Genomic DNA, 27,448 nt, shown 5'->3' with positions numbered 1-27,448 from the left:
CAACGCTGGGCCTATTGTGCGCAGCCACGTCGGTCTCCCTGCTGTGGCCAGCTGCTACACAGCCTGGGATAAAACCAGGGTCTTTAGTGGCGCCTCTAGCACTGCGATGCAGTGCCTTAGACTGCTGCGCCACTCGAGAGGTCCCAATTATTATTACTTGTTAAACTGAATATTGTATTAGTATAAAATAATATAATTTCCCCAAAATGTTTTGCATACATTATAGCTGAGTATTTGTATTATTTATTATATACAGTCTTTTTTGCTCATCTTCATCAAGGGGGGCAATCATTTTGGAGGTGACTGTACCTAGCCACGTACTTTTAATATCTAAATACAGGATAGTCATTGAAAGTATAATGATACCTTTATTACTCTGTCTTATCCAGAAACAAGAAAAGGCAGCCAATGACCCCAGAAGACTGTGTTCGCCCCAGTATGTTATTACACATTTTATTACCACGTTTTAACACATTCTGATGTCTCATTTGCCAGTGTATTTCACCCAGTATTTCAACTTCTCTCAAGCCTACAGCCCGCAATCTATGCATACAAACACAAAAATATATACGAAGAATATACACTAAGTGTACAAAATATTAGGAACACCTTACTAATATTTGTCTTGTCCATTCACACTCTGAATGGCACACATACACAATCCATGTCTCAATTGTCCCAAGGCATAAAACTCCTTCTTTAACCTGTCTCCTCCCCTTCGTCTACACTGATATTGCATGGAGCTACAGAGGGTTGTGTGGACAGCCCAGTACATTACTGGGGCCGAGCTCCCTGCCATTCAGGACCTCTATATCAGGCGGTGTGAAAAGAAGGCCCGGAAAATTGTCAAAGACCCCAACCACCCAAGCTGTAGACTATTTTATCTGCTGCCGCACGGTAAGAGGACCAGTGCATCAAGTCTGACACCAACAGCCTCTTGAACAGCTTCCATCCCCAAGCAATACGACTGATAAATAGCTAACTAAATAGTTACACAGACCGAGTTTACCTTGTATCTCTATTGAACTTTTATTCAGTATTCTCTATGCAAACCCACAGGGTCCAACACACTCACACACACTGTCTCCAACACACACACAAACACTCACTCCATCATTTGCTCACTCACACATAGTATGCACATACATTTATACTGACTTTACACACCTGCACACCAACTCACATGCAAGCTGCTGCTACTCTGTTTATCTTATATCCTGTTGCCTAGTCACCTTACCCTTTTACATATCTACCTCCATCACTCCAGTATCCCCACACATGTAAATAGTATTGTAACTGACTTTTTTAAACATTTCCTGTCTATATTATGCTTACTTACTTACTTTATTGTGTATTTCATATTTCATATTCTTATCATATTTTTTTCTAGTATCACATTGATCGATATGGGAATCTGACTAGCATCTTCCAGAAAAAGTGTAGTTTGTCAGCCAGCTGGTTTATAATAATTTATTGTCCAGCTATGGAAATACCTTGTACAGGACTATTCTTAATAGAATTTGTAAGAAGTTGGGAGACTAATAAAAACAGATACGGAGGGAAGCTAAAGTCATTCCGCTACCCAAGAATAGTAAAGCCCCCTTTACTGGCTCAAATTGCTGACCAATCAGCCTGTTACCAACCCTTAGTAAACTTCTTGAAAAAATGGTGTTTGACCAGATACAATGCTATTTCACAGTAAACAAATTGACAACAGAACTTCAGCATGCTTATAGGGAAGGACACTCAACAAATGACTGATGATTGGCTGAGAGAAATTGATGATAAAATGATTGTGCGGGCTGTCTTGTTAGACTTCAGTGCAGCTTTTGACATTATCGATCATAGTCTGCTGCTGGAAAAACGTATTTGTTATGGCTTTACACCCCCTGCTATAATGTGAATAAAGAGTTACTTGTCTAACAGAACACAGACGGTGTTCTTTAATGGAAGCCTCTCAAATATAATCCAGTTAGAATCAGGAATTTCCCGGGGTAGCTGTTTAGGCCCCTTGCTTTTTTCCATTTTTACTAACGACATGCCACTGACTTTGAGTAAAGCCAGTGTCTATGTATGCGGATGACTCAACACTATACACGTCAGCTACTACAGCAACTGAAATGACTGCAACACTCAACAAAGAGCTGCAGTTAGTTTCAGAGTGGGTGGCAAGGAATAAGGTAGCCATAAATATTTCAAAAAATAAAAGCATTGTATTTGGAACAAAACACTCACTAAACCCTAAACCTCAACTAAATCTTATAATAAATTATGTGGAAATTGAGCAAGTTGAGATGACTAAACTGCTTGGAGTAACCCTAGATTGTTAACTGTCATGGTCAAAACATATTGATGCAGTAGTAGCTAAGATCGGGAGAAGTCTGTCTATAATAAAGCAGTACTTTGCCTTCTTAACAGCACTATCAACAAGGCAGGTCCTACAGGCCCTAGTTTTGTGGCACCTTGACTACTGTTCAGTCGTGTGGTCAGGTGCCACAAAAAAGGACTTAGGAAAATTGCAATTGGCTCAGAACAGGGCAGCACACCCGGCCCTTGGATGTACATAGAGGTAATATTAATAATATGCATGTCAATCTCTCCTGGCTGAAAGTGGAGGAGAGATTGACTTCATCATTACTTTTATTTATGAGAGGTATTGACATGTTGAATGCACCGAGCTGTCTGTCTAAACTACTGGCACACAGCTCGGACACCCATGCATATTTCCCACAAGAGGTCTCTTCACAGTCCCCAAGTCCAGAACAGACTATGGGAGGAACACAGTACTACATAGAGCCATGACTACATGGAACTCTATTCCACATCAAGTAACTGACACAAGAAGTAAAATTTGATTTAAAAAAACAGATAAAAAAACACCTTATGGAACAGCGGGGACTGTGAAGCAACACAGACATTGACACACACACACACACACACACACACACACACACACACACACACACACACACACACACACACACACACACACACACACACACACACACACACACACACACACACACACACACACACACACCGGATTTAGTACTGTAGATATGTGGTAGTGGTGGAGTAGGGGCCTGAGGGCACACAGTGTGTTGTGAAATCTGTGAATGTATTGTAATGTTTTTAAAATTGTGTAACCGCCTTAATTTTGCTGGACCCCAGGAATGGTGATCCATAATAAATACAAATACTGTGGTATTCCAGTGAAGGCATAACCATTACTAAGGATCAAAAGTCTAGAGGCTTCCTAAATTTTAACCCTGTTGGTTCCAAAATAATATCCTATTGGTGAGCCAACTTGTAAATGCAGTTTTTTTAAACTTATTTATGAGGAATTCTTATCACTCTACAAGATCCCTGTAACACCTAAAGATTTCTTTAGGAATCGTTTTTGATCCCATTCCCAGAGGTGATGCTTTATTATTCAGGAACGTGTCAAGACCTGACCCTCAGAACCTACCTTCCATTAACCCTGTTGACTCACCAATTGTCACAACTTCCACCGAAGTCGGTTCCTCTCCTTGTTCGGCGGTCGACGTCACCGGTCTTCTAGCCATCGCCGATCCACCTTTAATTTTTCCTTTTGTTTTGTCTTGTTTTCCCACACAGCCTCTGTTCCCCCCCATGTCTGTGTGTGGAATTGTTTGTTGTTTCATGTATGTGCACGTTAGACTGGTTTGCGCTGGGTTATGTCAACCTGTATTGCGTTTAGTGTTCTTAGTCCCCTAAATAAAAGGCTCCATTTGCTACCCAAATTCTGCTCTCCTGCGCCGGACTCCCTTACAGCCAGTTACGCATACCTTATACCAATAGGAAATATAAAATTGTTTGGATGTTGCCTCACACATACCTACTTATTAACAAAATCAAGTTAGTTTCTTTTAAAATGATTCATACATATTATTCTGCCAACCACTATATGAAATGTTAAAAATACAAACTGAAATTGTACCTTTTGTAACGACCACCCAGAGACAGTGTTACATCTATTTTGGCATTGTATTCATGTAAAGAATCTGTGGCAAGACATCAGTAGATTTATAATTGATCATATTTAGGAAGATGTTACCCTATTACGGAGAGAGTTACTGTTTGGATTCTTTGACCTACGATAGAAATCATTTGTAAAAATTCATAATTCATTGAATTATTCTTTTGGACAAATTTAATATTCACAAAGGTACATTTACAACAACAAAAAAGTTGTCTTACTTTACAAAAATAAATATATTTTAAGGCAATTTAATACTCTACCAACAAAAAATCTGTTAAAATTATGAATGTGTATATGTCCCTTATGTTAAACTCTGAGCGGTTGTTTTGGGCCCTGTACAGTGCCTGGTGAGTTTGGGCGGTACTAAACATATAACTTTAAAGCTACAGGCTACAGCTATAGTGACATAGCATTTCAAAGCTACAGGCCTTGTCTTTTTGAAAATCAAACTCAAATCTTACTGCCGGCAATGTCAGAAGAATCACCCCACCGCCCCCCACATAAAGGCCATACTGTAAATCATGCGCTATGGACATATTCACAGAGTATGCAATGTAGGTCAAGTGACCAAAAGTGCAAACATTTAGAATGCATGGAAAGGGTACTGATGGTCATTAGCAATGCATTTCCTTCTCCATCCAAATGCGCCTTTTAGCTAGCTCATCGTTTACAATTAGAAAAGTGAATGGAGAGGTTTGAAGATTCTTCACCTGTCTGTGTCTTATTTGTTTTAAACTCCATATCTTGAAAGCCCTGATTGCTATGGTCATTTTAAAATGTCAGGCTTGAAATTCTGTTCAGCCATTTTGGCACAGTGACTCACTACCCAAAGCAGACGAAACTGGTTTCAAGTGGCTGAGACGTCATGTGCTCTCCTCCTGCTATCTATTGGACGAACTGGGAATCAGACGGAGGATATGTTTGCGTCAATCGATAAGAAGAGACTTCAGCTTTCTCCTCATATGTATATAATTCCTGTAAGACGAAAAATTAATGTATGGCACGTTGCACAATCATTGCACTGTGTTTCAATGGGAATTTGCGCATGTTTAGTGTGCCACCATTAGATCCAATATTTAAAATATTTTTGGAACAGTGATTGGTGACATATTTTCTGAAAAAACCTAGACTTTCAATTATCTTATTCTCTAAGTTTCAGCTTTTTTGGGTCTGCTATATCTCAGCCTCTGTAGTAGTCACATATTTCTTACCTTTCTAACAGTATTAAGCATGTGTTTGTAGGACTTATAGTTTTGAAGCCAAAATGTACTTTGAGGGTAGAATAAAATATTATGCGTAATTTAGAAAATACCACCAGAGGGGGTCAGAGTTGAACAGGTTTTATTGTCTTTGTGTAATGTGTTATTGTACCCCCTAGCCCAATTGTCCTTTGTATACTCTTTATGTATACTTGTGTTTCCCATGTACCTTTGTATTGATTTATTATTCTTAATAAAAAAATACTGTAATAATTTTTTTAGGCTCAGTCAGTCGTCCTGATGAGCCCTTCCCAGCCAGCTAATTTATGCTGGTTAGCTGGCAATGACATCAGCAGGGCGGTAGTTAAAACTTGCAAAAGAAAGTGTTGTTTATTTCGATGGGTGATGGAGAAATAACTTTTAGTATTGGGCACCATTTGGATGTCACTGTGACATGCCAATTAGCTAATGCATCATCAAGCCGATACAAATTACCATTGCAAAGGTGTTGCATCAAAGTGCTATGTAGTTGCTTCCCACTAGGCAGCTCTATCACATGTCGCAGTGCAGTAGTTTACGTGGGTAATTTGTTCCATCTTACTTTGATTTTATTTTGAGTAGGATAGCAGCCTACACAATATATAACTCATAATATTGCATTGGTAGTAATCTGGATGTCGTGATACAGTCTAACATTACTGCTCAATGGGGCGAGTTTGCACGCTGCAAGCCAGGACACAACACTACCATGGGGCACAACTTCCCTCCTGCTTGGCAAGCACTGCTGTCTGGCAGGAGAGGGAAGGAAGGGAAGTAGTTAGATAGTGAAGCCAATATATGCAATATCAGGCCAGGGTGACAGCCAGGGGGATCCCTCACTTTTTCCATTTTGAAAATACATGGAGCCATTGTTACCTCTAAGTAGCGGGCGTGCATGCGTAGGTGCGCGGCTCCCTGGGACTGCAGCACAGAAGAAATAGCACTCACAAAGAAGCATGAGATTGAACTTCTGTAAGGGTACGTGCTGGTGGCAGGGAAGACAGACGCAAGAGATCGAACTTGGTATAAAACGGAGCAGTTTAGTAAGTGCTCAAAAACTCAGAAAACCAAAATATACAAAATAATACAAGTGGGTACAAAACCCGTCGCACACCAGAACATATCTTGCACATAGCTTACAAAACAAACAATCACCGACAAGGACAATGAGGGGGAACAGAGGGTTAAATACACAACATGTAATGAATGGGATTGGAAGCAGGTGTGATACAAGACAAGACAAAACCAAAGGAAAATGAAAACAGGATCAGCGATGGCTAGAAGGTTGGCGACTTCGACCGCCAAACGCCACCCGAACAAGGAGAGGGACCAACTTCGGCGGAAGTCGTGACAACTTCACTTAACTTTCTAGCGTTTTCCCCATTAGTTAACGCTGTCAACGTTTCCCATTACTGTAGTAATTGTGATCGAATCAATGCAATATTAGCCACTTTTATAGCAACATACCAAAACAAAACTAACTATGCAAGAGATTTTGTTGTAGGCAGAACACATCAGAGTAGGATTCTATTACACTGACAGGCATTACTCAGGCCCGTACTCTACACAGACCGGTGCGCTATAACCAATCAGAGCTGTAGTAGGTCTATATGCAAATAGACCATTGCCATATGGGGGACCTGTGCCATTCACTTTGAACTGGACTGTTTTTACAGCATGAGCGGTCGTGAGTAGATCCACTTGTTTTGAGATCAAAGCGAGAGCTGCATGTAGCAATGTGTGCACCTTTGTGCATTTGTTCATGTCCTTCGCTAGTTAGTGAGTTATTAGCCCAGTTATAGATAATTTGTGTCAGCAATGGGGGACTGATTGCTTCCTACAAGAGCACAAAACGTGTACATTTCTAGACATCTTTGAGAAGCCAGTCAGGTAAGAGCTTTTTTTTTGTCTTAAAGGGGCAGTGTTTTATTATGAGACAGACTTGAATAAGCTAAGTAGCTAATAGGCAGAGGGTAGCATAATTTGTCTGATTCTCTGTGAATAATGATGCATTTTGTTTTGTCAAGGGGTTTCTTGCATCAAACAACAACATTTTCAGTCACATCCTTGCCTGAAGGACAAGTGAATAAACAGGTTAGTGTCAAGCCCTGCATGTTTCTTTCGAAAGTCTCATGGAATGTCTACTTTTGACTCATTCCTCTCTGCCTCCTTCTTTCCACTCCTCTCCTCTTTTGACCTCACCCTCTCACCTTCCCCCCCTACTCACAAGGCAGGCAATACGCTTGACCTCATCTTTACTAGATGCTGTTCTTCCACTAATCTCATTGCAACTCCCCTCCAAGTCTCCGACCACTACCTTGTATCCTTTTCCCTCTTGCTCTCATCCAACACTTCTCACTCTGCCCCTACTCGGATGGTATTGCGCCGTCCCAACCTTCGCTCTCTCTCTCCCGCTACTCTCTCCTCTTCCATCCTATCATCTCTTCCCTCTGCTCAAACCTTCTCCAACCTATCTCCTGATTCTGCCTCCTCAACCCTCCTCTCCTCCCTTTCTGCATCCTTTGATTTTCTCTGTCCCCTATCCTCCAGGCCGGCTCGGTCCTCCCCTCCTGCTCCGTGGCTCGACGACTCACTACGAGCTCACAGAACAGGGCTCCGGGCAGCCGAGCGGAAATGGAGGAAAACTCGCCTCCCTGCGGACCTGGCATCCTTTCACTCCCTCCTCTCTACATTCTCCTCTTCTGTCTCTGCTGCTAAAGCCACTTTCTACCACTCTAAATTCCAAGCATCTGCCTCTAACCCTAGGAAGCTCTTTGTTACCTTCTCCTCCCTCCTGAATCCTCCTCCCCCTCCCCCCCCCCCTCCTCCCTCTCTGCGGATGACTTCGTCAACCATTTTGAAAAGAAGGTTGACGATATCCGATCCTCGTTTGCTAAGTCAAACGACACCGCTGGTCCTGCTCACACTGCCCTATCCTGTGCTTTGACCTCTTTCTCCCCTCTCTCTCCAGATGAAATCTCGCGTCTTGTGACGGCCGGCCGCCCAACAACCTGCCCACTTGACCCTATCCCCTCCTCTCTTCTCCAGACCATTTCCGGAGACCTTCTCCCCTTCCTCACCTCGCTCATCAACTCATCATTGACCGCTGGCTACGTCCCTTCCGTCTTCAAGAGAGCGAGAGTTGCACCCCTTCTGAAAAAACCTACACTCGATCCCTCCGATGTCAACAACTACAGACCAGTATCCCTTCTTTCTTTTCTCTCCAAAACTCTTGAACGTGCCGTCCTTGGCCAGCTCTCCTGCTATCTCTCTCAGAATGACCTTCTTGATCCTAATCAGTCAGGTTTCAAGACTGGGCATTCAACTGAGACTGCTCTTCTCTGTGTCACGGAGGCTCTCCGCACTGCTAAAGCTAACTCTCTCTCCTCTGCTCTCATCCTTCTAGACCTATCTGCTGCCTTTGATACTGTGAACCATCAGATCCTCCTCTCCACCCTCTCCGAGTTGGGCATCTCCGGCGCGGCCCACGCTTGGATTGCGTCCTACCTGACAGGTCGCTCCTACCAGGTGGCGTGGCGAGAATCTGTCTCCGCACCATGCGCTCTCACCACTGGTGTCCCCCAGGGCTCTGTTCTAGGCCCTCTCCTATTCTCGCTATACACCAAGTCACTTGGCTCTGTCATATCCTCACATGGTCTCTCCTATCATTGCTATGCAGACGACACACAATTAATCTTCTCCTTTCCCCCTTCTGATAACCAGGCGGCGAATCGCATCTCTGCATGTCTGTCAGACATATCAGTGTGGATGACGGATCACCAGCTCAAGCTGAACCTCGGCAAGACGGAGCTGCTCTTCCTCCCGGGGAAGGACTGCCCGTTCCATGATCTCGCCATCACGGTTGACAACTCCCTTGTGTCCTCCTCCCAGAGTGCTAAGAACCTTGGCGTGATCCTGGACAACACCCTGTCGTTCTTCACTAACATCAAGGCGGTGACCCGATCCTGTAGGTTCATGCTCTACAACATTCGCAGAGTATGACCCTGCCTCACACAGGAAGCGGCGCAGGTCCTAATCCAGGCACTTGTCATCTCCCGTCTGGATTACTGCAACTCGCTGTTGGCTGGGCTCCCTGCCTGTGCCATTAAACCCCTACAACTCATCCAGAACGCCGCAGCCCGTCTGGTGTTCAACCTTCCCAAGTTCTCTCATGTCACCCCGCTCCTCCGCTCTCTCCACTGGCTTCCAGTTGAAGCTCGCATCCGCTACAAGACCATGGTGATTGCCTACGGAGCTGTGAAGGGAACGGCACCTCCATACCTTCAGGCTCTGATCAGGCCCTACACCCAAACAAGGGCACTGCGTTCATCCACCTCTGGCCTGCTGGCCCCCCTACCTCTGAGGAAGCACAGTTCCCGCTCAGTCCAGTCAAAACTGTTCGCTGCTCTGGCACCCCAATGGTGGAACAAGCTCCCTCACGACGCCAGGACAGCGGAGTCAATCACCACCTTCCGGAGACACCTGAAACCCCACCTCTTTAAGGAATACCTAGGATAGGATAAAGTAATCCTTCTAACCCCCCCCCCCCCTTAAAAGATTTAGATGCACTATTGTAAAGTGGTTGTTCCGCTGGATATCATAAGGTGAATGCACCAATTTGTAAGTCGCTCTGGATAAGACCGTCTGCTAAATGACTTAAATGTAAATGTAAATGAATGTAATAGGCCTACATTAACACCACACATTGGCTACTACTGTAGGCTGAAAGATAGAACAGATGTTAAAATGTTATGGGATGCATTTTCTCCATTGTTTTTGATGGAAGCCACTCTGGTAGGCCTACATTACAATCACAACCACAGTAGCCTCCTTGAACACTGTTAAAACTAACTTAAAGCAGGTACAGCCCGGTGCCCCCGCACATTGACTCTGTACCGGTAACCTCTTTATATAGCCTCGCTATTGTTATTTTACTGCTGCTCTTTAATTATTTGTTACTTTTATTTCTTTTTTTTGTGTTATTTTTCTTAAAACTGCATTGTTGGTTAAGGGCTTGTAAGTAAGCATTTCTACACCTGTTGTATTCGGCGCATGTGACACATAAAATTGGATTTGATTTTCACAGTAAATGCGCACTGGAAGTTGCACAGAATTTTCATGACTTTCAAGTTTGTGCTCAGCAGACCTGACATTTGCTCAGTGACGAAAACAATTAGAGATAGCATTGCATGGAGCTGGTAAAACTATTCCTGGAAAATGTATTCTGATAACTTCTAAATAAATTCTATTTAATTACCACAAACGTACCATGAAAAATGATAGAATGAAAAACCAAATAAATAAGTACAGGTATATACATATATCTGTACATATATAACCTAGAGGTAGGTAAATGGTGGTTTCTTTCCTGTCTTCTCTCTGGCGCTGGCGAGAATGATGACGAACTGTAGGCTACGTGTATGCACTGCGGAGGCCATCAGAGGCTTGACCACTTTGACAAACTGATCCACCGCAGCATTCACCTTTTAGAGGGACTACAAGAACGGCCAGGAACAAAAACACTGGAGGCTGCAAAAAAGGGAGGACTGGGATCAGTCTCCTTCAGTGAAAATTAGAACATTCTCACCAACAGTTCCTATCCAGCCTTATAAACAACATGAGAAGCCGCCTGTTCACAACCACAAGCTTTAAAGGCAAGTCCGCAGCGGACCAGGCTGCATCGCTGTCCGAGTACACACACCTAATAGGCAGGCAAGCAAACATCCTGGACGGCCAGGGAATGTGGCCAGCTCATCAGGAGTTGTCAGCTGGATTCTGATCTTATGTCAGAAGTCAGAAGAGTGGTCTTCCTCTGATGGGAAAAGGTAATCCGAGGAAACCATTGCAGCGCATGAATTGGTGGACAGCATTATTGTCATTGACGTGTGTGTAGGTGGCAGGGAAGTCAGGCGCAGGAGAAACCAACTTGGTGTAACTGGAGTAGTTTAATTTATATAAAACAAACTCCAAGAAACCAACGTACATAAAAATAAACATGGGTAAACTAACCCGTCGCACACCTATACAAAATACAGGAACACATAACCACAAACAATCTCCAACAAGGACATGAGGGGAAACAGAGGGTTAAATACACAGCATGTAATGAATGGGATTGGAACCAGGTGTGTAGGAAGACAAGACAAAACCAATGGAAAGTGAAAAATGGATCAATGATGGCTAGAAGACCGGTGACGTCGACCGCCGAGCACCACCCGAACAAGGAGGGGCATCGACTTCGGCAGAAGTCGTGACAGTACCACCTCCTGATGCGCGGCTCCAGCAGCGTGTCGACACCGGCCTCGGGGACGACCCGGAGGACGAGGTGCAGGGCGATCTGGATGGAGACGATGGAACTCTCGCAGCAGGGAAGGATCCAACACATCCTCCACCGGAACCCAGCATCTCTCCTCCGGACCGTACCCCTCCCAGTCCACGAGGTACTGAAGGCCCCTCGCCCGATGTCTCGAATCCAGGATGGATCGAACGGAGTACGCCGGGGCCCCCTCAATGTCCAGAGGGGGCAGAGGAACCTCCCGCACCTCTGCCTCCTGAAGCGGGCCAGCCACCACCGGCCTGAGGAGAGACGCATGGAACGAGGGGTTAATGCGGTAATGGGGGGAAGCTTTAACCTATAACATACCTCATTCACTCTCCTCAGGACTTTAAACGGCCCCACAAACCGCAGACCCAGATTCCGGCAGGGCAGGCAGAGGGACAGGTTTCGGGTTGAGAGCCAGACCCTGTCCCCCGGTGCGAACACCAGGGCCTCACTGCAGTGACGGTATGCGCCAACTTTCTGGCGCCGTACGGCCAGTCCTGGCAATAAGACCCCCGGCCAGTCCTGGCAATAAGACCTCAGAAACCTACCCACATCCTGGTTAACTCTCTCCACCTGCCCTTTACTCTCAGGGGGACAACCCGAGGTAAGGCTGACCAAAACCCCCAGATGTTCCATGAACGCCTTCCAGACCCTTGACGTAAACTGGGGGCCCCGATCAGACACTATATCCTCAGGCACCCCGTAGTGCCGGAAGACGTGTGTAAACAGAGCCTCCGCAGTCTGTAGGGCCATAGGGAGACTGGGCAAAGGGAGGAGATGACAGGACTTAGAAAAATGATCCACAACGACCAGGATCGTGGTGTTACCTTGTGAAGGTGGAAGATCGGTTAGGAAATCCACCGACAAGTGCGACCACGGCTGTTGTGGAACGGGTACGTGTTGTAACTTACCTCTGGGTAGGTGTCTAGGAGCCTTGTATTGGGCACACACTGAGCAGGAGGGAACATAAACCCTCACATCCTTAGCTAAAGTGGGCCACCAGTATTTCCCACTAAGACAGCGCATCATCCGACTGATCCCAGGATGACCAGAGGAGGGTGACGTGTGCGCCCAGTAGATCAATCGGTCGCAGACAGCAGACGGAACGTACAGACGCCCAGCTGGACACTGAGGGGGAACGAGCTCTGCATATGACACCCGCTCAATGTCCGCGTCCAGCTCCCACACTACCGGTGCCACCAAACAAGAGCCTGGGATTATGGGAGTAGGATCTATGGACCGCTCCTCTGTGTCATACAGCCGGTACAGTGCGTCTGCCTTAACGTTCTGGGAGCCTGGTCTGTAAGAGAGGGTAAACACAAAACGGGTGAAAAACATGGCCCACCTTGCCTGGCGAGGATTCAGTCACCTCGCCTCCCAGATGTACTCCAGATCTCGGTGGTCAGTCCAGATGAGAAAAGGGTGTTTAGCCCCCTCAAGCCAATGTCTCCACACCTTCAAAGCCTTGACGACAGCCAACAGCTCCCGGTCCCCCACATCATAGTTCCGCTCCGCCGGGCTGAGCTTCTTAGAGAAGAAGGCACAGGGGCGGAGCTTAGGTGGCGTACCCGAACGCTGAGAGAGCACAGCTCCTATCCCAGCCGCAGACGCGTCCACCTCCACTATAAATTGCAAAGAGGGATCCGGATGAGTCAAAACAGGAACCGAGGTAAACAGAGCTTAAAAGTTGCCTAAAAGCCCTGTCCGCCCCAGCTGACCACTGCAAGCGCACCGGTCCCCCCTTCAGCAGTGAGGTAATGGGAGCAGCTACCTGACCAAAACCCTGGATAATCCTCCGGTAGTAATTGGCAAACCATAGAAACCGCTGCACCTCCTTCACCGTGGTGGGAGTCGGCCAATTACGCACGGCTACAATGCGGTCACTTTCCATCTCCACTCCTGACGTGGATAGGCGATACACTAAGAAGGAGACGGACTGTTGAAAGAACAGGCATTTCTCAGCCTTGACATACAGGTCATGCGCCAACAGGCGACCAAGCACTCTGTGCACCAGGGACACATGCTCGGCGCGTGTAGTGGAGTATATCAGAATGTCATCGATATACACCACTACACCCTGCCCGTGCAGGTCCCTGAAAATCTCGTCTACAAAAGATTGGAAGACTGATGGAGCATCCTTCAACCCGTACGGCATGACGTGGTACTCATAATGCCCTGAGGTGGTACTAAATGCTGTCTTCCTCTCGGATACGCACCAGGTTGTACACACTCCTGAGATCTAGTTTGGTGAAAAAGCGCGCCCCGTGCATTAACTCAATCGCCGTGGCGATTTTATTGAGGCCTCGATAGTCAATGCACGGGTGCAGACCTCCATTGTTCTTCTTCACAAAAAAGAAACTCGAGGAGACGGGTGAAATGGAGGACCGAATGTACCCCTGACACAGGGATTCGGAGACATATGTCTCCATTGCCAATGTCTCCGCTTGCGACAGGGGATACACGTGACTCCTGGGAAGTGCAGCGTCTACCATGAGATTTATCGCACAATCCCCCTGTCGATGGGGTGGTAATTGAGTCGCTTTCTTTTTACAGAAGGTGAGAGCCAAATCGGCATATTCGGGGGGAATGCGCACGGTGGAGACCTGGTCTGGACTTTCCACCGTAGTAGCACCAACGGCAACCCCGACACACCTACCTGAGCACTCTCGCGACCACCCCGTGAGAGCCCTCTGTGTCCAAGAAAAAGTGGGGTTATGACAAGTTAACCAAGGTAGACCCAGCACCACGGGATACGCAGGAGTGTCAATAAGGAAAATACTATTTTCTTCCTTGTGACCCCCCTGCGTCACCATACTCAAAGGAGCTGTAGCCTCCCTGATCAACCCTGACCCTAATGGTCGACTATCTAATGCGTGAATGGGGAAAGGCACATCCACGGGTACAATGGGGATCCCTAAACTATGAGCAAACACTTGATCAATAAAATTCCCAGCCGCGCCTGAATCTACTAGCGCCTTATGCTGGGAACGCGGGGGAAAAAAAATCTGGAAAAGTGACAGACACAAATATATGGGCAACAGAGGGCTCTGGATGAGAATGGTGCCTACTCACCTGGGGTGGTGCCAGAGCGCCCTGCCTGCTACCTCGATTCCCAGAAGAACCTACCCGGCACCGACCGGCAGTGTGACCTCTGCGGTCACTGATGATGCACAAGTGGGAACCCCCTCCGGTCTCCCTGTGCACCCTCCCTCCCAGCTCTATAGGTATAGGAGAGGGGGTGCGGGAGGATGGAACCACCAGACCCTGATCTGGACATCCGTGAGCAGCCAGCAAGTTGTCCAGCCGGATGGACAGATCCACCAGCTGGTCGAGGGTGAGGGTGGTGTCTCTGCAGGCCAGCTCCCGATGGACGTCCTCACGCAGACTGCAGCGGTAATGGTTGATCAGGGCCCCGTGATTCCATCCCGCACCGGCTGCCAGGGTCCTGAACTCCAGGGCAAAATCCTGGACGCTCCTCGTCTCCTGCCTCAGATGGTAGAGGCGCTCACCCGCCGCTCTGCCCTCGGGTGGGTGGTCGAAGACTGTCCGAAAACGGCGGGTGAACTCCTCATAACGGTCCAACGCCGCATCTCCTCCTCCACACACAGCGCTGGCCCATTCCAGGGCTCTCCCGGTGAGGCACGAGACGAGGGCGAAACTCTTCTCACGGTCTGATGGAACTGGGTGGACCGTGGCCAGATAAAGGTCTAATTGGAGGAGGAAACCCTGGCAGCCGGCAGTATTTCCGTCGTACCCCTGAGGCATGGATATACGGATTCCACCGGGTTCTGGTTGAGAAGAGGCGCTCAATATAGACCCCGGTTGGGCTGGTGGAGGCGCTGGAAGAACTCCCTGTCTCTCCCAGCGGTCCATATTCTGGACAACGCGATCCATGGCGGCACACAGATGGTGAAGCTTCTTCGCATGCTCCTGGACGCGCTCCTCCACCTCCATGTCCGGGGTATCCTCTCCTGCTGACTTCATAATTTTGGTCTGAGATTCTGTCATTGACGTGTGTGTAGGTGGCAGGGAAGTCAGGCGCAGGAGAAACCAACTTGGTGTAACTGGAGTATTTAAAAAAAATATTTATATAAAACGAACTCCAAGAAACCAACGTACCTAAAAATAAACATGGGTAAACTAACCCGTCGCACACCTATACAAAATACACGAACACATAACCACAAACAATCTCCGAGAAGGACATGAGTGGAAACAGAGGGTTAAATACACAGCATGTAATGAATGGGATTGGAACCAGGTGTGTAGGAAGACAGGACAAAACCAATGGAAAGTGAAAAATGGATCAATGATGGCTAGAAGACCGGTGACGTCGACCGCTGAGCACCACCCGAACAAGGAGGGGCATCGACTTCGGCAGAAGTCGTGACAATTATGACCTGGCTAAAGAAAATATTTTCTTTTAGGTCCTCAACATTACAGAGCTTGTACGTTTCCTCAGATGGAGTTATTTGGAATTTCAGAGGAAAACCACTCAATGAGTGGGAAGAGTCCTCAAGAAATCAATGAGATGTTTTTCAACCACAGTGAGTTCTCACAACACCAAGTCACTTTGCAGTGGAGTCAGCATCAACCAGTCTGATTTTTTTTTGTTCTTATTTTATTTTACAGGGCACCCCCAGCACTTCCTCCATGAGTACAAAAACAACAGCCTTTGATGTTGTCGAAATCATAGTAGATGGTGTGTAAAGCCTGTTCCAGACCAGTCCTCTGGTAGTATAAGGCCTACAGGCTCTGACCTTCTTCAGGGTTCAAAAGATTCAGACTTTATCCACAGACTCACAATTTGGTGTTGTGTCTGAGATTAAGCTGTGGTCTGTAGCACATACTTTTGTCCAGAGTCTGAAGAGAAAGCTGGGGTATTTTTTCTTTCAGCATAAGAAAACAGTTGCCAAAATCATTGCTATCATGGCTGATACCAAAAAAAAGTCTCAGTCAGATCTTGGTCATTGTTCAGAATGAAATGTCCAGGTCTGAAGAGATGAAGACCTCAGGTAAGCTCACCCAACTTCATAACATAGTGGGAACTATGTTGGAAAGTGTAGAGATGGCTCAGTGTGAAGGCAATGAAGAGTTAGAGTATCATCCACCCAGAACTACCTCCTCCCTATCAAGCTCTTCCTCAAAACCCTTCAGGTCAGAGGACCCATTTGAAACATTGACACTTCCAGGGACCCCCATTCCAGTCGAGTTGGCAATCGATAATTGTCCTATTGTAAGAAGCACAACTATTGAAATGAGGGATGCTTCAGTGACTGCTGAATCCATCACAGATGTTGTGAACACAACAAATCCTGGATTATGTAAATCTAACAGGAATACAGCAGGTTTCTGAAGAGACTGAAGGAAGTAATGTCCAAGGGGAGAGTTCGCACCACATCCCGTCATATTGTTGATGAACTCCAAAACCTTACTGTGAATCACAGGATCCTGTTTGTGATGGAATCAGTGGCAGCTGGGAGAAGCACCTTAGACAGTTCTTCTTCCGTCATTCAGGGCAGAGACCCATCTGTTTTGAGCACCACCTGTTTCCTGTTTTGCATGTTATTTGGAATTAATATGTGTCACATATCAATTTGCAAACAATGTCAAAACATTTTCATTGAGTTAATAAAGCTGCATACAAATATGGTCTCTTTTTGCTTTCTTGAGTAAGGCAGCTCCAAAATGCAGGTGTTTCAGTCTAATCAATATGCTTTCCAAAATATCAGTCAGAATAAATCTTTAAACACAGATTTTTCAAACAATCAATTGTTCCATCACTTGCATTCATTTTGAAATTGCCAGCTTGGAGTTTATTCTTTGCTGTGTAGCAAACAGCATGATATAGGACTTTGTTTGATTTATAACCAAATACAACCTATTTTAGACCATGCCCCCAAATATGCTAATGGCCATAACCAGCACATTGCCCTCACCTTCAGTTCAAAGTGCAGTAATGATTGTACCTTATATACAATATATTGGGTAGAAAAATGTACCCTTAAAGGTACCGACCAGTACCATGTGAGTACCTAACAATATGTGCCATAAGCGCATCTGAAGTATCATATAAGTATAATTGTAGAACCTGTCATTGGTTCTACCTGGAACCAGAGGGCTCTTCATGAGAGGGTTCTACGGAGAACCCAATTTGGTTCCCCTACAGGGACAAAAGAAAACATGGTTCATTGTGAGAGAGTTCTAAAAAATCTAAGGGTTCTATGTGGCACCCAAAATAAACTAAAACAATTTGATGAACTTCTATTTGTGCACAAACAAATGTGTATGTGTGTGTTCATTACATAGTGACAAATGACAAAATATCTGTTGGTTCTAATATTTTAGCAATATCTATAATACCCACAGAACTGGTGGCCTGGCAGGAAAGTCAGGTTCCTGGCAACTGACAGGTTGTGAGTGAAAATCCCAAGAGAGGTTGTCTTTCAAGTAATCATAATATGGCAGCATACTGCCCCTTATAGCAGTAATACCTTAATCCAGCTCTAAAAATATGGCAATGTTTTGTATATTTACTGTATTTTCATTGCAACTAGTAGCCAGGATTTTTTTTTACAGTGTAATGAAAACCCTTTGGCTCTATCAGTGTAATGAAGAAACATACAAATGTTTATACAAAGGGTTATTCAAAGAACCAATATTAAAAGGTCCTCCACAGCCCCAAAATTAAAACCCCTTTTTTCAGAACTAACTAGCACCTCCCACTGGGCACAGACATCAGTTCAACGTCTAGTTTTTATTTACATTTGGTTGTCAACTAACGTGAATTCAACATGAAATCAACAAAATATGTCACCATGTCATTGGAGTTAGGTGAAAAAAATACAAAATTCCCTTACGTTAATGACTTTTTGCAAATCCAATCAGTTTTCACATTGATTCAACGTCATCACAGTGAAACAACATTTATTCAACCAGTTTTTGCCCAGTGGGCCTTATTTTGAGAGTGTGTATCTGCTACATGATACCTTATAACATTAGCAGACCATTTTATATATTTGGGATCATAGTGCAGCTATGACCTATTTGAAAGGTAATTTGTGTATTTCCAGAACTGCTATGGATTTTTAAGAATATTCATATAGAAGGCGGCTTTTGCATTTTTGGTTTTACTGGTGTTTCTTCATTTTCTATCGGACTCCCAGTCAGTTGGATCTTTGGTACTACGGTACTTAGCGCCGGCTTTATCCGTTTCTCTGAACAGATGTGTTAAGTCAGAGCTAACCCAGGGCAGGTGACTGCCCTTAACTTTCACTGTTCTCCAAGGTGCGTGTTTATCACATACTTTTGTGAATTCAGTGAGAAAGTAATCCCATGCATTTTGGGCTGTTGGGATTAGTTGAAATCTTTGCCAGTTCATGGATATCAAGTCATCAATGAAATAATCAATAATTACATTTTTATATTGTCTTAAATTAATCAATTTGGGTGGTGCTTTAGGTATCTTAATTTTCCAAATGGAGTAGATGATAGAATGATCACTGAAAGAACACCTGAATGTATAATCCTGTCAGGATCTGTCACCAAGATCTAATCCACCAAAGTCCCATTATGAGTTTGTGGATTGACTCTGGTTGGTACTTTAATTCAGTAAAGTACATATTTTCAATCGTTTTATAATCCTTAGCAGATTCTTATTGATGTCACCTAACATGATCCATTCATTTGACCAATGCATTCAATTACTGTGGTGATAATATTGTTTATGGAGTCTACTTGGGCATTGGTGGTCTGTAAATGTTACCAATCATCAATGACTTGTTCTCATGTACAGTTATTTTCACAAAAACTTCAAAATGTAGACGGACAATCTCAGGTGAAATCTTCATAGACAGTCATTTATCGAGGACATAGGTTGCTACTCCCCCACCTCGAGTGCACCTATCAATTCTATATAATATGTAACCCTGGATTTTTAACTCGGTGTCAGAAATGTTCCTATTCAACATGTCTCTAAAATTTAGATCAACATCAAATCAAATGACATTTTATTTGTCACATGGACCGAATACAACAGCTGTAGACCTTACAGTGAAATGCTTACTTAAAAGCCCTTAACCAACAATTTAGTATTTACTAAATTAAACTGAAGTAAAAAAAAACATCTTGGTTAGAGCCTTGGTTACATCCACCCTGCTTGCAGAGATCATTCGTCCCTGTGTGGATGATTATGTGAGTCGGTGGTCTCAGTCTCTGCTCTGCCAGGATCCCAAGGGCTGACTGCATAGTTGGGCATCAGATCTTCCTCACTCCTCTCTTTGGGAACAGCCATCTTCCATCAAGATATTTGTCGTTGGAGTCACACAGGATGACAATGTTGTCCTCTGTGTGCTGCTCTGGCTGTGTGCCGCTCTGGCTGGGTGCTGCTCTGGCTGTGTGCTGCTCTGGCTGTGTGCTGCTCTGGCTGGGTGGTGCTCTGACTGGGTGCTGCTCTGGCTGTGTGCTGCTCAGGCTGTGTGCTGCTCAGGCTGTGTGCTGCTCTGGCTGTGCGCTGCTCTGGCTGTGCACTGCTCTGGCTGGGTGGTGCTCTGGCTGTGTGCTGCTCAGGCTGTGTGCTGCTCAGGCTGTGTGCTGCTCTGGCTGTGCGCTGCTCTGGCTGTGCACTGCTCTGGCTGGGTGGTGCTCTGGCTGTGCGCTGCTCTGGCTGGGTGGTGTCTGGCTGGGTGGTGTCTGGCTGTGTGGTGTCTGGCTGTGTGGTGTCTGGCTGTGTGGTGTCTGGCTGGGTGGTGTCTGGCTGGGTGGTGTCTGGCTGTATGGTGTCTGGCTGTGTGGTTTCTGGCTGGGTGGTGTCTGGCTGGGTGGTGTCTGGCTGTGTGGTGTCTGGCTGTGTGGTGTCTGGCTGGGTGGTGTCTGGCTGGGTGGTGTCTGGCTGTGTGGTGTCTGGCTGGGTGGTGTCTGGCTGTGTGGTGTCTGGCTGGGTGGTGTCTGGCTGGGTGGTGTCTGGCTGTGTGGTGTCTGGCTGTGTGGTGTCTGGCTGGGTGGTGTCTGGCTGGGTGGTGTCTGGCTGTATGGTGTCTGGCTGTGTGGTGTCTGGCTGGGTGGTGTCTGGCTGGGTGGTGTCTGGCTGTGTGGTGTCTGGCTGGGTGGTGTCTGGCTGGGTGGTGTCTGGCTGGGTGGTGTCTGGCTGTGTGGTGTCTGGCTGGGTGGTGTCTGGCTGGGTGGTGTCTGGCTGGGTGGTGTCTGGCTGTATGGTGTCTGGAGTGATGCTCTCCATGGTGCAGGGGTTGAGAATATGTGTTTGTGTGCTAGTGCTGTGGTTGTTGGGTGTGTGGCTGTCAATGCAGGGTGTTGAATGCAGCGTGCGATTCAACAAACATTCAAGCGGCACAAGCAATGAATTAAAAGTAAAAAAGGCACATTTGACAAACACATTTACAAAAGAATTGTGGCAGAGAAGTTGGGTCTAGTGAGAAACTTGTGTCTCACATGAGGTGCACTGAATATTGTAGCGATTGTTTCAGATGGTCCCATATGCAAGTAGAGGAGCAGATCTATATAGCAATAAAAGTAATGTAAGCAGTCTGTGTGCAGGAGTGCATCGTCATGATGAGTGGATAGCATGTGCAGTGCAACCCTGCATATGAGTGTCTATTTTCCTTACATCACAGTATTGCCCCCAGAACTGCTGAAAGACATCTCTTTGAGTCTCTTTCCCTTCCTGTCCCTGGTTGTCTGCTGGCCCTTCCTTATCCCAGTGTCCAGAGATGTCCCTTCAAAGAGGCGAGCCATGAAGGCCATGCCGTCCTCTCTGATGTAGGACTTCCCAGCGAATGTGTAGAGAATAGGGTTGGCACAGCTGCTGATGAAGGCCAGAGCGGAGGTCACAGCACGACTGGGCTGCCATATCCCATATAGTCTGCAGAGGGAGGGATACAGTTCATGTTGCCATTAGTCTTTTTACTATCATTGTATGGTGGTGCTTATGTTATATTAAAATGGAAGGGGAAAATGTTGGGTCAGTTGGTGAGCACTTACCTCTTTTTTATTGTTGAAGAGTCATCAAAATGCTCAGCCACCACCTAGGAGAGGCAACCACAGAGCAAAACCTTTCAATTAATTCCTTCACTGTAAAATAGTACAACTTCCTATGCTACTCTCCACATTCTGAGTGAAACGTCAAAATAACCAATCCCATATGATCCCAGTCAATCACCACCTTCCGGAGACACCTGAAACCCCACCTCTTTAAGGAATACCTGGGATAGGATAAAGTTATCCTTCTAACCCCCCCCTTAAAAGATTTAGATGCACTATTGTAAAGTGGTTGTTCCACTGGATATTATAAGGTGAATGCACCAATTTGTAAGTCGCTCTGGATAAGAGCGTCTGCTAAATGACTTAAATGTAAAATGTAAATGTAAATGATCACACACCTGTATTATGTTGATGATGTGATAGGGCAACCAGAAGATGGCAAACATCACAACGATGGCCAGGATGAGATTCTCACTGCGGACCTTGCGACGGAATTTGGTCTGTCTGAGGCGTCTCAGGATGCAGACGTAGCTGCTCACGATAATCCCGTACGGAACCAGGAATCCCACTACCGTCTCAAAGGTGTACTGGAACACCAACTGAACATGAAAAATGAGGTAACGATTAGCTGCACACATGTAATGATAGCATAGTGGAATACCAGGCGTATTTGAACATGAATGAGTCTGTCATAACAAGATCTCGAGCAAAAATGTAGGATTGGCTAGGATTTATGATTTTAGTAGTCATATCACGACCGTACTTGTATCAACATATAGACCTCTTCCCAATCCTAAATAACAATGCACTTAAACCAGAACAATATACTATGTATCTAACTCCACTATTAATTTAATATTCACTTATCTCTTAAACTTACATGTTGAGGCACTCTGTGATCTGAGGCACACACCCGTTGGGTTTTGTTCCGTTCGTCACGATCATCCCTCTGCTCCCTGAACACCAGAGCTGGGATAGCCATAAAGAACACCAGGACCCAGAGCACAACTATTGCACGCACTACCATCTTCTTGCTGGCCAGAGCTGCTACTCGATGGGGCCAAACCACTGCCACCAGCCTGTGCAGGCTCATCAGCGTGATGAGGAAGATGGAGGCGTACATGTTCGTGTTGCACAGGTAAAACACCCCCTTGCACATGTAGGTGCCAAAGTCCCAGTTCCGCCTAGCCAAATAGATGATGAAGAAGATGGTGAGGCACATGAGGGTGCCGTCGGCGCACGCCAGGTTGAGGATGAGGAGGGTGGTGACGGAGCGTCGGCGGGCGCGGGCCAGGATGCTCCAGATGATGAAGAGGTTCCCTGGAACGCCGAGGAGGAAGACCAGGCCCAGGATGAGGGCCCCAACGGCTGTGGTGGCGTTGTTACTCACAACGCTGGGATCCTCAACCGTGCTGTTCGAGAACTGGACATGGATGTCATCTTCGATCTCTGTGTCATTGAATACATCAACGAAGGAGATGGATGAGTTGGAAGAACGAAGGAAGTCACTGTCATTGGCCATTGGGAATGTTATTGATTCTGAGGGAGAGAGGTGAACAGAGAGAAAGACAGAAAGAGTCAAAAGTAGGACTATTTGGGTGAAATTCGACCTGTTCTTATGAAGCTTTGATTTGGGAAATGGCATGGAGCTTGATCTTCGAACCCAAAGGGTTGGATTATGGTTTGATTTGGGATTGGAGATACATAGAGAGAGCTATCTTCTATTACTCTTCTGTCCTTGCGGTAGACAATGTTTTTGCAGCACACATAAAATGTGATGCCACAGAATCAGGCAAGCAAATATTCACATTAGGCCTCCTGGCCAACAGTATACTGGCAGAGCACTGAGACGGCATGCTAAAACAAGCCAAATGTTAACACTGTTCCTTCAAAAGACTCTCTCTTTCTCTCACGATACTCACCATTGGCACAATCCTTTCCTCCTATCATCAAAGGCGTTGTACTTGTCTTTCTCCGTGCTGTAAGTTCTGTTTCTAACTTTCTGTCAAGCTATGGAGAGGAAGGACACCAAATAATGGTTCACAGAAGTGGAAATCGTGCCAATCATCACACTAATTTGACAGGCTATCAACAGGGCAACAAGTTTCCCCTCTTCCAGTTATTTTAACAAAGAAAAAAGGGGAAAAAACGAAATTCAAGCAGCTAAAACTGTATTGTATTATAATTGTACTATATGCTGGTTGAATTGCTAGAAAGAATGCAACTGTTCTTTGGGAATGTGAGAACACAAAATACACCTTACTTTCCAGACTATGACATTACAGCAGCTTTTGTGTATTTCAAAAGCAGACCTTAGATCAGTGTAGAGATGTGTAAACATAAGAACCAAGGCAGAGTTAGGTCAACAGTGAGGAACACAGAACCACACAGAGACAGGAAGGGGTCACCAACACATGGAGAAGAGGGGGAGAGAGGAGACAGAGAGATGGAACTTGATGTAATGAGAAAATGTATGAACAAAAGAGGAAAGAAATGTAAAGTTTTGTAAAGGAATGAAAAGAGAATGGAAAATGAATGAGGAATGATTAAAGAGATATGGAGAGAGAGAGAGAGAGAAAGAGAGAGAGAAAGAGAGAGAAAGAGAGAGCGAGACAGAAAATGAGGATGAGCATACAATGAGAATACAGTATGTGCCAGATAAAAGTTCAGGGGATTTGCAGCCACTCACCTTATTACACAATTCAGCATTTAGAGGATGATGAAGATGATGATAAAGAGCAATGGATCTGAGTAGGGCATGTATTATGTGGTGGGATCAGTTTTCCATTTTTCTATGCTCTCTGTTTCTTTCTCTTTTCTGACAGCTCGTATCCCACTCCCTCTCTCTTTCTAACAGTCTATGTTCTTCTTTACAACTGCTTTCCCCATGAATGTGTCTAATAAATATGCTGCCCCAAGCTGTGAGGGGCAAGAGAGGTGTGTCTTAACTTCTTCTTCTTCTCCTTCTCTCTCTCTCTCTCTCGCTCTCTTTCTCTCTCATATTTTTTTCATCTTTCCTTAACTAGGCAAGTCAGTTAAGAACAAATTCTTATTTACAATGACAGCCAACCCCAGCCCAGACCCAGACAATGCTGGACCAAGTGTGCGCCGCCCTATGGGACTCCCAATCATGGAAAGTTGTGATACAGCCTGGAATCAAACCAGGGTCTGTAGTGACACCTCTAGCACTCAGATGCAGTGCCTTAGACCACTGCGCCACTCGGGAACCCAAATGATACTTCATCTGCTAGCGAAATTTGTAAACAACAATTGCTGTACAAATTGTTACAATCTTTAAACATTTCCCATTCTCTTCCATCATAGTGGATATTTCTGAATCCCCAGGGTACCTTTAGGAGTGTGTTGATGACGCAAACATACCATTTTCACAATCATGGTCCACCAAACCACACAAGCGCAAACATGTACACAGAGAGAGTGTTAGACACTAGTCACACACATGCACACACTTGCTCACAGAGCTCTGACACTTACCCAGGAATGTTGGTTATTTCCGGGGTAGGGCACAAGGTAAAAAGAGGACAGCAGAAGCAGAGATGGAAAGTTAAGGAGTGAGTGAAAAATGATACTCCCTTGTCCAGGTACATAAAGACATGGACCTCACCATCACTCACACATTTGATTTCTTCAGAACTGACAGTTGTCAGTTCCTGTCTAACACACACACACCACCAAAACATGCATCCAGCCACTCTCTTTTCTGATTTTAGCTCTGTCGTTGAAATAGAAATGTATTATCAGAAACTCTTATCCAGAGCAACTAGGGTTAAGTGCTTTGCTCAAGGGCATATCAACAGATTTTTCACATAGTCTGCTCAGGGATTAGAACCAGCGACCTTTCGGTTACTGGCCCAACTCTCTTAACCGCTAGGCTACCTGCCGCCCTCTTTCATCTCCAATACCTCTCAAATTCAAATCTGGACCTCGAAGTCAGTTCCAGTGCTTTTTTCATTCTTCCCCTCTAATCAGGGACTCATTTAGACCTGTGACACCTGGTGGGTGCAGTTAATTATTAGGTAGAACAAAAAGACAGCCGGTACTCCGGACCTCCAGGGTAGGATTTTAATACCCGTCCTGTACTGTATATATATTCCCTTTCTGGGAATATTATGGAAAGACTGTTCCACCTTTTTACCACATGGTGGCAACATATCCACATAATTCAATCTTCCTTCCTCTGTCAATGAGTATGACATTCAACTGTTGACATCAGACAGCAGCTGAAACCCAGCCTGAGGATTTGACCCACATATCATCCTTCTAATTTGTAACACTCATTTGCCTCCCAAATAAAACTCTACTGATTATATCAACTCTAAAGAGCTCTTTTTTAAATTTCTTGCCAAAACTCCATGAAGGCCAGATAATTCTGAAAGACACCATAAACCTATTGAAATATCCCAATCCCCCATCATTTAAACTATAACCCTAAATAATAAGCAGTCTTTAGGCAATGCTCAATCTTGATTGTGCAATAACATTCTCCAAATGTAACTATCTTAATTTGGATAAAAGATGCCGGTACCCACATCCCCAAGAGTATGATCTATAGAAAGTGAGACAAAAAAGACTTCAACTCCTGTGTAGCATAATGATTGTGAGAACTGGAGGAGGGGTGAGGACGGCGAGAGGGGGGGGGGGGGGGGGGGGGGGGTCTAGAGAAAGAGAGGGAGGGAGCATGTTTATTTAAGCTTTTCGTCTCCCGTCTCAGACAGAGTGCAGACAGACTACAGAGGATAATCAGAAACAGATCTCGCAAGGCAAGGCGAGGAAGGGAGGAAGAGAGGGAGGGGGTGAGCCTGGGAGAGCTGGAGGAGGGACACGGAGGAGGGAAAAGAGAAAGGGGGAGAGGGGCAATGGGAGGAGAAAGGGAAGAAAACAGAAGAGAGGTGGGGGCTGTCATGTAAAACACCACAGGAAACAGCCTGGCCTCCTCATGCTCTCTGAGTGACAGCGAAGCATCATTGTCCTTCTTGTGACAGAGAGCACTGGGACATTCAGTGAGGCCACAGCAGGGAGGAACAGCCCACCAGCCAAACATCTGGCTCAAGAGGGTCACTTCATTACTTTTATTACACTCGGGTTGATGCCATTTCAAAAGTTTGGTGATGGGGGAGGGAGGGAAGGCAGAAAACGTCTGGAAATACAAGGATGTGATGTCAAACTGTCAGAGGAAATGTATGCAATAATCTACAGTATATGCTACATAACTGATTCATTATTTTATAAGAACTTGGTAAAAATCTCAAAGTAACCAAACCTCCTCAGCTCATGGACATAGTCAGGGGGAGAGGGGGAGGGGGTCTCCTTGACTGACAACTCAAATGTCCTATGGAATTCCAGTAACGGTCCAACTGTGCTGAGAAACCCACCCAAAGGCAATTAAGGGTAAAGTACTACAAAAATATTTGATACACTTTTTTTCTGGTCGAATAGAAGAAAGGATGGCGAGAGAGCAATAGAATGAAACACTGATAGCCTGTGATGGAATAGATAGGTAACGGTCCGATCGTTTACGAATTTCAAAGAACTCAACGATATAGGCTAGCCTACGCATAAAATTTGTCTTCTCCAAAACTTCGAATGAAATAGATGAAGCGGTGGTCCAAAAAGATGTCTTATCGGCGGAAGACATTATAAAAAGTTACAGAGAGAGTTTCTGACCAAGAACGACCACAATCTGGATGACAAGAACGAATGCGGGACCTACCCTTGAACGTATGGATTTTGCGAAAACGTCGATGTTTTTTTTAAAAAAGGACCAAGGAAAGTATTATTGTTATCGGATCACACTTAGGTAGATCTCAATCTTTTCAGCCAGGGTGTTCTCTTCATCAGTCTCTCTGATTTATTCCGCGTGCTGAGGGG

The 27,448-nt window shown here is 45.4% G+C and overlaps 1 protein-coding gene across 2 annotated transcripts; it reads right to left on the bottom strand.

The window, feature by feature from the left end:
• Positions 1-19,555: 19,555 nt before the first annotated feature.
• LOC106600382 (leukotriene B4 receptor 1) lies at positions 19,556-24,556 on the bottom strand. 2 transcript variants are annotated; one of them, XM_014191684.3, is made up of 6 exons: positions 24,249-24,555; positions 23,482-23,569; positions 22,440-23,098; positions 21,958-22,158; positions 21,560-21,603; positions 19,556-21,440 (listed from the first exon to the last, which is right to left on the bottom strand). In XM_014191684.3, the coding sequence occupies exons 2-6, from the start codon at positions 23,507-23,509 to the stop codon at positions 21,182-21,184; spliced, it is 1,191 nt and encodes a 396-aa protein (XP_014047159.1). In that variant the 5' UTR covers positions 23,510-23,569; positions 24,249-24,555; the 3' UTR covers positions 19,556-21,181. The 2 variants fall into 2 exon arrangements, with proteins under 2 accessions (XP_014047159.1, XP_014047160.1); XM_014191685.3 differs by lacking the exon at positions 23,482-23,569 and having other exon boundaries at positions 24,249-24,556.
• Positions 24,557-27,448: the final 2,892 nt, after the last annotated feature.

The sequence above is a fragment of the Salmo salar genome, chromosome 03 (assembly GCF_965601325.2).
Source record: "Salmo salar chromosome 03, fSalSal1, whole genome shotgun sequence".
Taxonomy (NCBI): domain Eukaryota; kingdom Metazoa; phylum Chordata; class Actinopteri; order Salmoniformes; family Salmonidae; genus Salmo; species Salmo salar.
This window is presented reverse-complemented; position numbering and strand designations above follow the sequence as displayed.